The 13397-nt window shown below is 38.0% G+C and overlaps 1 protein-coding gene across 3 annotated transcripts in view; it reads right to left on the bottom strand.

The window, feature by feature from the left end:
• The window catches only part of LOC117992527 (FHIP family protein GJ17503-like), a 30709-nt gene extending 17944 nt beyond the window's left edge, over positions 1 to 12765 (bottom strand). For 2 of the 3 annotated variants that reach the window (XM_034980239.2, XM_034980240.2), the window contains exons 1-5: positions 12496 to 12765; positions 9247 to 9417; positions 8634 to 8818; positions 541 to 610; positions 305 to 389 (exon numbers count right to left, since the gene is read on the bottom strand). In XM_034980239.2, coding sequence (XP_034836130.1) covers positions 305 to 389; positions 541 to 610; positions 8634 to 8818; positions 9247 to 9393 — 487 coding nt within the window. In that variant the 5' untranslated portion in view covers positions 9394 to 9417; positions 12496 to 12765. Of the gene's footprint in view, positions 1 to 304; positions 390 to 540; positions 611 to 8633; positions 8819 to 9246; positions 9428 to 12495 lie in introns of all 3 variants that reach the window. The other variant, XM_069505803.1, reaches the window with a different exon arrangement.
• Between the last annotated feature and the right edge of the window lie 632 nt (positions 12766 to 13397).

Here is a 13397-nt window from a genome sequence, read left to right as displayed (position 1 = left end):
AATTCACGACTATTATCTATTTTACAAAATGTAGCCGGTACAAAATATAGGTCGGGGGTTCGATCTCTGGTACATACCACTAACGTGCGTTTTAAGCGATAAAATACCACTTGATTTAACGGTGAAGGAAAACATCGTGAGGTAACCTGCATGCCCGAGAGTTCTCCATAATGTTCTCAAAGGTGTGTGAAGTCTGCCAACCCGCACTAAGACAGCGTGGCGGACTATGGCCTAAATAAACCCTTCTCATTGTGAGAGGAGTTCTGTGTGTACTTAATAATTTACAATATATTAGATAGCTCACTTTCAAGGTTCGGAGGCGGCAACTGATTCCTGAATCCACTGAGCAGTTTTAACAAGGGCCGTAGAAATGGTTCTGCTGCTATTACCTGGAAGGTACATATAATATAAATATGTCACAAAAAAAACTCTCAAAAGATCATAGTGCGAAGTAATCATACACTAGCGCCATCTGTGTTTTACGTACATTTTGGATGTTCGCAATGGATTAAAATTGCGTAAATATTTTGGTAGGTTTACCTGAGAACTATAATAGCTGATGAGATTTCCAAATAGTTTGAGTTGCTCGAGTCGGACTGCATTTTCGTATCTGAAACAATTAACATTAATATATAGTTTAAAAAAGCGATATGATAAAGTACAACAACTAATGATACTGACAGTAAGATGTTTAGGCAGTTAACTAGGGTTGGGGTGCCAGCCAGGTAACCTCCTAGTGTGCCTGGGTGCTGCTGGTCCCTTTTGGATGCGTCTGAGGGGAAGAGCAGTGTTCGGGCCGGTGAGCCCTGGTAATATGGCTGATAATTTCGCTTCGGGAATATTGTTGGCTATGGCTAATGAGCGAAGGATGAAGTATTTTAATTGTCTTGCGTAGAAAATTTGACTGACCATGAAAAACTATCCAATCTAGTTCGACCGAAAATAATCGAAACAAGACATAAAATATCCATAGTAGTAATATTATAAATTCGTAAGTCTGTCTGCTAGCTTTTCATGGTCCATCCATTTGCCGATTTGATGAAATTTGGTACAGACTAGAGTTAGCTAATAAGCTACTTTTCATCCCGGAAAATCAGAGTTACCTAGGGATTCTTAAAGGCTTATCCGTTTAACCGATTTTTATGAAATTTGGTTCAGAGGTAGTTTGATTCCCTCATGGAGATTTACATGCGCTACTTTTTATCCGGGAAAATCAAAGAGTTCCGACGAAATTTTTAAGAAAGCGCGGGCAAAGTCGCGGGCTTCGTCTAGTATTATATCTAAAAAGGCCGAGCATTTTTAATTAACCACAGCAGGATTTGATTGATAAAATACACGCAATCGATAGAAAATTAAATGTATATAGTGTAAGAATGCTATATAGCAAGCTGTGATAACCTAGTGTCTAGTAGTAGTTAGGACGTCCGCCTTCTAATCGGAGGTCGCGGGTTCAATCCTGGGCACGCACCTCTAACTTTTCGGAGTTATGTGCGTTTTAATTAATTAAATATAACTTGCTTTAACGGTGAAGGAAAACATCGTGAGGAAACCTGCATGCCTGAGAGTTCTCCATGATGTTCTCAAAGGTGTGTGAAGTCTACCAATCCGCACATAGCCAGCGTGGTAGACTATGACCAAAACCCTTCTCACTCTGAGAGGAGACCCGTGCTCTGTAGTGAGCTGGTGATGGGTTGATCATGATGATGATGAAGTGTAAGAATGGAAGATATAAATCTACACTAATATTATAAAGAGGTAAAGAATGTTTGGATGTAGCAGGTAATCTCCGAAACGACTTCTTTCACCATTTGAAAGCTACATCATTCCCGATGGACATAAGCTATAGTATATTAGTATGTACAATGTACATACATATCATATCAAACACTCGGACTGATCGGCTATATCAGTATTTATTAATTTTATCATTTATACAAACACCTATCCTTTTTAATCAAAATAATCATAATATAAGTCATGATAAAGGTTATTTGGATTTTAGTACGTCGAGATAATCAGTATTAGTAGTATTTGGTATGAAATTGGGTTTCCTAAACATATCAGTATATACTAGAATAGAATAGAATATATTTTTATTCAAGTTAACTTTCACAAGCGCTTTTGAATCGTCAGGTAATTTAATTTACCACTGGTTCGGAATGCCGTTCCTACCGACAAGAACCCGCAAGAAACTCGGCGGTTGCTCTTTTTAAGTTCTCAAATTACAATATTATTATACCATACTGTACAAGCAACACAGCCCCGTGCATTGTTGGAGCGAGTCAAATCCAAGCTTGTTTATCGTTTACATAGTCTTCGACTGTGTATTATGCTTTTTTTAGGAGCACACTTTTAATAGATTTTTAAATTTGTGAAAAGGCATGTCTAAAATTGTTTGTGGAATTTTATTATAAAACTAGCTTATGCTCGCGACTTCGTCCGCGTGGACTACAAAATTTCAAACCCCTATTTCACCCCCTTAGGAGTTGAATTTTCAAAAATCCTTTCTTAGCGGATGCCTACGTCATAATAGCTATCTGCATGCCAAATTTCAGCCCGATCCGTCCAGTAGTTTGAGCTGTGCGTTGATAGATCAGTCAGTCAGTCAGTCAGTCAGTCCGTCAGTCAGTCAGTCACCTTTTCCTTTTATATATATAGAAGAAGATATTGCACTCATTTCCACAAATGACTTTCTCACTTTCCCGAGCGGAGCGTAGGAGTAGGTGATTATTACGGTTCCTAGTTTGTATCAAAATTCTAAACTCACCTTGTACTACCTACTATTTAGAAAGAGCTAACGTAATTAAACTAAATTATTATCATTAAGACATTCTAAAGTGCTTTATAGTATACCTATCCACTTAGGATACAATTGGTTATACCTATTACATTATTGTACAGTGGCTCTACCGCGGTTGTTTGACAGCTACAATGTCACGATCGCAATCATCTCTGATTGGTTAATGCTCGCTCACTATTGGCCACAATGTATTGTTGCAACAAGAATCGCACAAATTCAGCCAATCAGAACAATTGAGATGGTAATGATTGATGCAGGTTTTAGACAATCGCCCTACATGTCAGCATGAATAGCACGTTGCATTCTAGTAAAGTAAGCTATGTAAATTTAACTATTTCGTATTTATTTATCGATAAGATGTATCGATATGTAATTCCTACTCTATCGCAGTGGGTGGACGGGGAAATACGAATTCCCCTTCCACCCACTGGTGGGAGAAGCCGGTGGGTGCAAATTAGTAGTAGGAGTGGAGATGAAGCTCTTTAAACGAGAAATGGCATATTGCTTAGTACATTATTATGTCATCATTATCACCATCATCAACCGATAGACGTCCACTGCTGGACATAATTCTCTTGAAGGAATTTCACTGTAAAAATCTATATATTGTAGAGGTGCAACCTCTACCGTTACTCGGCTGGCAGCTATTAGGAAAACTTCGCAGCTGCCACACAACAATATTCAAATTTGGAACGCAGTAGAGAATCCTCCTGGTCACGCACGTAACAAGATTCCACATTCCCTATCATCCGCTCGTCACGTCAACATCTTCTACCATTGTATTATATAAAGCTCGCGAGCCCGTCTGTATTGTACATAACATATCAATTGTAAAGTGTAAAATAAACATCACTATATGTAGCTGGTTCTTCATTACATCAACCCTTCAGCTACAATATATAAAAGGAAAAGGTGACTGACTGACTGACTGACTGAATGTCTGACTGACTGACTGACTGATCTATCAACGCACAGCTCAAACTACTGGACGGATCGGACTGAAATTTGGCATGCAGATAGCTATTATGACGTAGGCATCCGCTAAGAAATAGGGTTTTGAAATTTTGTAGTCCACGCGGACGAAGTCGCGAGTATAAGCTAGTCTATATATATAAAAGGAAAAGGTGACTGACTGACTGACTGACTGACTGACTGACTGATCTATCAACGCCCAGCTCAAACTACTGGACGGATCGGGCTGAAATTTGGCATGCAGACAGCTATTATGACGTAGGCATCCGCTAAGAAAGGATTTTTGAAAATTCAACCCATAACGGGGTGAAATAGGGGTTTGAAGTTTGTGTAGTCCACGCGGACGAAGTTGCGAGCATAAGCTAGTCATATATAAAAGGAAAAGACTGACTGCCTGATCTATCAACACACAGCTCAAACTGCTGGGCTGAAATTTAGCATGCAGATAGCTATTATGACGTAGACATCCGCTAAGAAAGCATTTTTGTAAATTCGATCCCTAAAGGGGTAATAGGGTTTTCAAATTTGTGTAGTCCACGCGGACGAAGTCGCGGGAATAAGCTACTACATAATAATATTATGTCATTTGAGCTAGATGGCATTAATCGTCATTTACACTGGCTTGATAGATTATGTATGTAATAGGTATACTTATGTGAAATTTCGGCTCTAAGGATACGTAAACTGTGACCTAGAGGTGCTCACAATACCCAGAGAGATGCAAGGTTAGAAATCCCCAACTTTACAGTTGGGTAAATTTAGAAATAATATTTTAAAAACTGTATAAACAGTACATAAATAATAAATAATAAATAATTCTTTATTTAATAAGGCAACAGAGACCCATATTTTGTTAGTACAGATATAATGCTTAAAAAACTATGTTAGTATATTTTGTTAGTATAATGCTTAAAAACTATGTTAGTATAAACATTTTATTATTATTTTATTTTTACAACAGCTATCAACAGTACAATACATCCTTAATTCCTTAGAGACATAAGTCGTTACCCAAAAATAATGCGTAAAAATTACTTAGCAAACACTTTGTAATATAATCAGCGAACTGCTAAAGCCTAATAAACAAAACGCGATATCTAAACCGCATTTCCTTCAATGGTCACTATACAACGACCATTATAATATTAATCTTTTCCTTATTGCGTATCTCCAATGAAAATAACACTATGTTGTCAACTAACAAGTTTAAACGGCTCGCGTGGAATATAAAACTCATAACCGCGTAATTGCGTACAATACGCGGCCGAAAGTTATGTACATCGACCTTTAGAAGGAGATGGCAAATTCGTAGAGCACTGTCTCTGTCGTTGAGACCGATAAAACGTCATATAGGTATGAGAGACAGAGACAACGCTCTACAAAGCCGAAATGTCATTCTAAAGGCCGATGTCACAGATATGTCCAGATGCAACTAGCGTGGCCCCCTCAGTCCCTCTCGCTCAAGCAGAGGTACTTACTTGTGAAATGTTATTCCGTCTATTTTACGTTCGCTTCGGCTATTGTAGCCTAGTATACTGCAACCCACCATTGCACAATAACATCAAAAACAAAACGAATCAATTATTTATTTACAATACTTGAGTCAACATAACCTCACTTCACCGTTGTTTGCCAAAATCTCACGTACAAATACATTTTGACAAACAAAAAAAAGTGGCCACGGTGATAAGGACTAAACATAATCATTTTGTCACGTTCTAATAAGAGCATAAATGCATTTAGCTATCTCGCTCTAACAGTAAGTGTCACAATAGGGCTAGTTCTAATAGTCCTTGTTTTGAGGCCGATGTACATTACTTTCTGCCGCGTACTGTAAGTGCTGATAGCCTAGTAGTTACGACGTCCGTGTCGGCCTTCTATTCGGGAGGTTAAGGGTTCGATCCCGGGCAAGCATCTCTAACTTTTCGGAGTTATGTGTGTTTTAAGCAATCAAACATCACTTGCTTTAATGGTGAAGGAAACCTGCATGCATGAGAGTTCTCCATAATGTTCTCAAAGGTCTGTGAAGTCTGCCAATCTCCACTTGGCCAGCGTGGCCAAAACCCTTCTCATTCTGAGAGGAGACCCGTGCTCTGTAGTGAGCCGGCGATGGGTTAATCATGATCATGTTAGTTGACAACACAACTAACAAACTTAAACGGCTCGCGTGGAATATAAAACTGATAACTGCGGAATTAATTAGCATTTATTAGCGACTCTGCTCACGCAAAACAACATTTTATGTGCCTACTCTAGTTTATTCATGCGGTCAATAAAAAATGTTTATTCCGCATTGATCTAGTATGTGTCCGGAACTCAGCCTGGGTTTGCTAATTAGTTTATCTTATGTGTATCAGTTGGTAGGTCCAATTTCGAGAAAGAGGTCAGCCGCCGAATCCAACTCGGCTGGGCAGCGTTCAGGAAGCTTTGAGATGTATTCTTGTCCCAAACTCCTCAGTGCTTGAATTGCCAGTGATGACATATCGATCCGAGACATGGTCGCTAACTATGGGCCAGAGCTCAGAGTCACTTAGCGGGCGATGGAGAGAGCTATGCTTGGAGTTTCTCTACGTGATCAAACCAGAAATGAGGAGATCCGTAGAACTATATTAACCGACATAGCTCAACGGGTTGCGAAGCTGAAGTGACAATGGGTGGGGCACGTAGTTCGGAAACACGATAGACGTTGGGGTCCCAAGGTGCTGTAATGGCAACCTCGCACCGGAAGGTGCAACGTTGGAAGACCCCCCCACTAGGTGGACGGACGACATCAAACGAGTCGCAGGAAGCGCTAGATTCAGGCTGTGGAAGTCCTTACATGAGACCTATGTTTAGCACTGGACGTCTATCGGTTAATGATGATGATGAACTTTGTGTATGGCCACATCACGTCCGCAGGACAAATGCAACAAGATGCAAGGAAAGTGTGCCCGAGTAGCTAGTTGCCGCATCGTGGCCAGATCTAGATATTTCTGATCGATCTTGACCCCTTTATATGTTATCCTTTTCCTATATAAGAATCTAAGGCTGTATTCTTTTTTCCTATTCTTTTAGAGCCTAGAGCCTATAGAGTGTTATATATATTTAATTCTCATTAAATTTATATAAAATAGCGACTTTTAAAATAACGATTTACTTTCTGTTCTATTTCCGCTTCTCCTGTTTATTTCGCTAAGCTTGAGCAATGCACTATAAAAATTGAAATAAATAAAATATATGTAGCATGATAATAAGTATAATATTAGGCATTAAATTAAAATTTTAATATTCACACTGAAATATCGATGACCTACTTATTTCTAGGACATTGAACTAATTATTATTAATTTACTCAACGCGCGTCTGGCGCGTATTTTATAAGTGATAACATGGTTTCTTATCTTATTTTACTTGAGAACATCTTAATCGATATGTACTTTCCTTCTGTATCTAATTATACTTACGTTTCTATCAAACAAGTAGTTATTAATAAGAAATCCGTACATATTAAATGATAATTGCAGAGTTTCTTGCTGGTTCTTCTCAGTAGGAACGGCATTCCGAACCAGTGGTAAATTAAACTAGTTGACGATTCAAAGCACTAGTAAAAGTTTACTTGAATAAAACTATATTCTATTTCGTGTAATTACTAACACCAATATGATCCTTTTGTTGGTCGAAATAAAAACATATTTTTTTTTAAATTCTATTATATTCTATTGGAGAATATCAGGAGTTGTCTATAAAACAGAAGTTGATTAAAATTTACACTAAGCTTTTAGATTTGATTATTAGGTATTATTTATATGTTTAAAAACAAGATTATTGTGCCGTGGCCCATGAATCATGATCTAAAATGGTAGACCACATTTCAAATAACTAAATATACTTAAATAATATTTTTAATATGTTTAAATTAAATTTCGTCTTTTTATCTTTTAAATATCATAACTTTCATAATCGTTTTAAATTATCTCGCATTATTTATGAACGATTACTTGTAGTCTTATCAAGAAAATATAAAATGTGTTGCATCTTATCAAGTAACATTATAATTTATAATATACAAAACTGTGAATTACACAGGAAATTAGCGATGTGGCTACTAGAAACAAAAGTTGATAACCGAAAAGGAAATACATAGAAGCATTCTTTTGTTGCATTGTAGAATTTCGTCCTCCTTCACATAACATTAATATGACGAATTATGCAGTTTAATTAGCGGTTTAAACACATTAAGGCGGTGATAGCCTAGTGGTTAAGACGTCCGCCTTTTTTTTTGGGGAGGTCGGGGGTTCGATCCGGGGCACGAACCACTAACTTTTCGGAGTTATGTGCGTTTTACAAACAATTAAATATCACTTGCTTTAACAGTGAAGGAAAACATCGCGAGGAAACCTGCATTCTTCAGAGTTCTCCATGTTCTCAAAGATGTGTAAAGTCTGCAATCCGCATTGGGCCAGCATGGCAGACCTACCTAAAACCTTTCTTACTTTGAGAGAAGACCCGGCTCAATAGTGGGCCAGCAATGGGTTGATCATGATCATGATACATTAAGGAAGGACAGTAATTATAGTACGCGCAAAGCAAGTAGTCCAATCTGAACAAGAGGCGTATACTGCGCATTGTACAAAAACGAGTTTAACTTGTGTATTTAATGTCGTCGTCTCATTGTACAGTGCGACAAGGCTATCTTGGCGCGCGGCGAAAATCGGAACTAACGTTGCCGTCGAATGTCCCCTTTGTTCTTGTTTGAATATTCTAAGCCTTTGTTCTCCAACAGCGCCCTCCTGTCTATGTCATTCAAGTGCCAAGAGAGCCTTGTCGCACTGTATATATTTGCGCAGTGTTTATAATGGGTAAAAAGGTAAAGTACACTCACTTGCCAGTACATATAGCCCATTCATACAGCTTGTCGAGGAGGTTCTCACTCAACAGATACTCGAGGCAGGCGGCGGCGCTGGAGTTGCAGCTGATCTCTTTGGCGCGAGCCTCCAGCACTAGCAGGGTCGTGAGCTGCTCCAAATGGTTCACTACCCCTAGTACATCGTCGTGGAGGTGTTGGGGCTACAAGAATGTTACGGGCTGATTTTAGTCAGTTACCTATACAATATGACTATTTCTGTTGTACGCATAATCTCTAAACTTAACTAAATTGGGCAGATCTACCCTTTTTCACAGGGAACATTATGAAAGCGACAGCAAACCATTTAGACCTGCCATTTCAGTTTGATTCTTTCGGCAGAATTTGCAGTAATTGTGTTGTACAGATTCTCTGAATGCCTTTCCTTTCATAAAGCTCCCTGCAGAAAAAGCTAGCATTAGATTTAGACCTGGCAACTTGAAACTAAATAAAAAAATTAAAATATCTTTTGCAAAATGCAGACGCAAGACATATATGGATCATATATGTTTATGCATATTTGCATATGAAAATAATCATATAGGTATTACGTTGCATATTTTAATCCTAATTTATATTTAGTTTTTCATACCTGTGACTTGAGTATGATGTCGTGCGCCTGTTGCCAATGCTTGCAGAAGGAGCTGTAGCACGCCTGAGGCTCGTAGTCGTGGCGAGGGTCGAGGGTGCGCGACAGCTGCCTCGCTAGCGTCAGCGACGTGCTCCGCAGCCAACTCATCTTGCTTGCTTATTTCATTATACCCTGCAATCGTCTTGAAACTTATCACCTTAGATGCGAAGCTTCAATGGGGCACCCATATATCAACTCTTGCTAGCAAATTGAGCTCTGCCGCTTACGCTGTTAGAAAGATTCGGCAGTTAACTGACGTGGAAACCGCAAAGATAGTATATTTTGCTTACTTCCATAGTATTATGTCTTATGGAATCTTAATATGGGGTAAAGCGGCAGATATTGGGAGAATTTTTGTATTACAAAAAAGGGCAATACGCGCAATTTATAACTTAAGACCACGCGATTCCCTTCGAGAGAAATTTAAGGAAATAGATATCCTTACTGTAGCCTCTCAATATATTTATAATAACATAATTTTTGTAAGACAAAATATTCTTAGTTACAAGAAAATTGGTGATCTACACAATAGGCTAACTAGAAACAAAGACAAGCTTGCAGCTCCTACCTTCCGCCTCAGGAAAGTCCAAAAGTCATTTGTGGGTATGGGTATTACCTTTTATAATAAAATCCCGCAAACTATTTTGGACTTACCTTTGCACAAGTTTAAAAAATCTATTAAAAATATGCTCCTGAAAAAAGCATATTACACAATTGAAGATTATCTAAATGATAAAAGAGCGTGGATTTGACCTGCAGCTCGTTCCAGCAACGCACAAGACTGCCAATACTATTTTATACATGGCATAATCTTGTACCTATATCAAATATTTGAAAAGAGCAACCGCCGAGTTTCTTGCTGGTTCTTCTCGGTAGGAAAGGCATTCCGAACCAGTGGTAGATGCATCCGACTATTCGTAAGTGCATGTAAAAGTTTATACGAATAAAAAAGATTTTTATTTATTTATATCACTAGCTTATGGCCGCGACTTCGTCCGCGTGGACTGCACAAATTTCGAACCTCTATTTTATACCCTTATTACAATTTCATAGGGTTCTCCAATTTTTTGAAAATAAAAAAATATAGCCTACTAGATGATGCCTGCGACTTCGTCCGCGTGGATATAGGTTTTTAAAAATCATGTGGGAACTCTTTAATTTTTCGGGATAAAAAGTAGCCTATGTCCTTCCCCGAGATGAAAGCTATCTCTGTACTAAATTTCATCAAAATCGGTTGAACGGTTGAGCCGTGAAAGGCTAGCAGACAAACAGGCAGACAGATAGACAGACAGACAGATAGACAGACAGACAGACAGACAGATAGACAGACAGACACACTTTCGCATTTATAATATTAGTATGGATGTAACTCAGGACTAATGTAGCTTTCTACTGGTGAAAGAATTTTCAAAATCAGTTATGTAGTTCCAGAGATTACTTCGTACAAACAAACTTTACCACTTTATAATATTAGTATAGTTATAGGTACATATATCAAACTTCACATGAGCGAAGCTGAATGGATCAACTAGTTTATTTTAAATATTTTAAGAGAACTTTTCCTGGTATAAGTCCCGCAAATTACTAATGCGAGTGGCCACCATTTTAGTGACATCAGCACTAGACTGAAGTTTCGAGCTGATGGTATATTTTTACTAAAACATACGTCAAATGACGTCATTTCGATGTTAATGCGACACGGTTTCAGCGCAATAGCAATTTGCGGGTCTTACAGTTACCTAATAAATTAATTTATCATGAAGTGCTAAATATAGCAGACTCATTACTTAATTAATGCTAGTAATTTAACATTTAACCCCAACTAGTCATTAAAGGCAAACAAGTATCTCATTAGTCAACTGAAAGTGTAATCAATGACATTTAAATGTGTGCCAGATAAATATTACAATTATAGTTTAATCTAGCTGGTGCCCACGACTTCGTCCGCTTGGATTTATGTACTTAAAAATCCTGTGGGAACTCTTTGATTTTCTGGGATAAAACGTAGCCTATGTCACTCCCAGGTCTTAAACTATACCCATGCAAAAAATCAACGTCGATCCGTTGCTCCGTTGTGACGTGATTGAAGGACAAACCAACAAACCAATAAACCAACAAACCTTTTACTCACAATTTTGTCTACATAGAATGATGTTTTTAAAAATAGTGTGTTGGGCAGGTCATACTTTGTATATCCCTCTGCTTGTCTGAGAAAGTCCCTTCAAAATCAGTTCAACCATTCCGAATATGTACTATAGCTAGATTATCTTCTAGCTCCCTCTGCTCTGATGTTCTAGCATGCTCGGCATGAGTTGCAGTGCATCTTTGTATGAACGACTTACACACCACTATATTGTACACTAGCTGATGCCCGTGACTTCGTCCATGTGGAATTAGGTTTTTTAAAAATCCTGTGGGAACTCTTTGATTTTCCGGGATAAAAAGTAGCCTATATCACTCTCCAGGACTTTATCTATACCCAAATCACGTCAATCCGTTGCACCGTTGCGACGTGATTGAAAAACAAACCAATAAACAAACACACTTTCGCATTTATAATAAGAGTACTAAACTTTATGGTAAGTACTAAGTATTTGAAACTTTCCCACAAGTTGCAAAAACATCTATACAAAGTTACATCGATGTAGTAATGCATAAAGGATAAACAAAGATACATTATTTTTTAGAAATAGATGGATCAGAATCCTGATCAAACAAATATGCAACTTTCACTATCTATTATGGAATGGTACAACAGCAAATACCCAACAATAAATATCTAGTATTGCAGAAATATCAGATAGAACCTGCGTGAACCTACACACAATAACACAAAAGACTATGAGCGATCACTTTCTGATACATTTCACTCATCTGTTACACACATTATGCTATAGGTATCTAATTGTTCATATCAACTTTTCAACTAGGCAAGTCAATGTAAAATGTTTGTTCTACAATTCCTATTATTGGAAGAACTAAGTAACTGTTTGCTCTCTAAAAGACAATTTTCCCATGCTTTCATTTTTCAACACATCACATACTGTAGCCTCGTCTGCTGATTGAGATGAGTGATGATGTCAAAATTACGAGTACAAAGGACCTTGACATTATGACTTGCCTCGAATCAAAGACGCCTCAATAATACTAACAAACATACAATTACACTGCTACATATAAGAAACAAAAGTGTTATATAGAATAACGTACCTTGAGGCAGACCGTCAGGTCAAAAATAGACGCTACAGCCACAAAATAACCACAAGTTCGCACTGTTACATGATACGTAATATTTATCGTCACAATTCACCTTCCTGTAACTGAATAATAACGTGTTTTAGCCACTTTTTACTAACACTTCATCTGTGTTGATATTCTGAATGTTTTTATATCAAATTGGTTGCATCCCACTAAAAAAATTGATGAATTACGTCTCAAAAGAGGCGAAAAGCAAAACAACCATATTTGAGCACGAATGACATCACTAATGACACTAATGACAAGTGAGCTGTGAGAGTGAGAGTGACAAAGGCTTGACGGGCAATGATAATGACATATGTCAATTGTCAAATATGACACTAGTTTTTTATGTTGCCAGTAAGTTTTATCAACATTACAAAGTTTGATGTGGGTAACTTTAGAGTCTGTGGTCTGGCCAACGAAAGATGAGACTGATGGAAAAGAGCGGCAAAAAAACCGGTTAAGTGCGAGTCTGGCTCGCGCAACGAGGGTTCCGTACTACAGTGGTATTTTTTCGACATTTTGCACGATAATTCAAAAACTATGATGCATAAAATAAATAAAAATCTGTTTTAAAATGCACAGGTGAAGCCCTTTCAATATGATGTGAAAGATCAGTGCATAGAATATGTGGTCCCGAAAATGAAGTAGGTAGGTATTTCACTTCGGATCTTGACCACCTACAAGAAATAAAATGCCGTATTAGCCAAGCTAAAATTATGTTTCACAAGATGTCCAAGACCCTCTGCAGCACCAAATTACAGCTCGAGCTGAGATGCCGCCTTGTCAAGTGCTATGTCTGGTCCACCCTCTTGTATGGTTGTGAAACTTGGGTTCTCAAAAAGGAAGCAAATAACCGCCTGCAAGCTTTT

This window comes from Maniola hyperantus, chromosome 21 (assembly GCF_902806685.2).
Source record: "Maniola hyperantus chromosome 21, iAphHyp1.2, whole genome shotgun sequence".
Taxonomy (NCBI): domain Eukaryota; kingdom Metazoa; phylum Arthropoda; class Insecta; order Lepidoptera; family Nymphalidae; genus Maniola; species Maniola hyperantus.
Note: the sequence above shows the minus strand (reverse complement) of the source record. Positions and strands in the feature narration are given on the sequence as shown.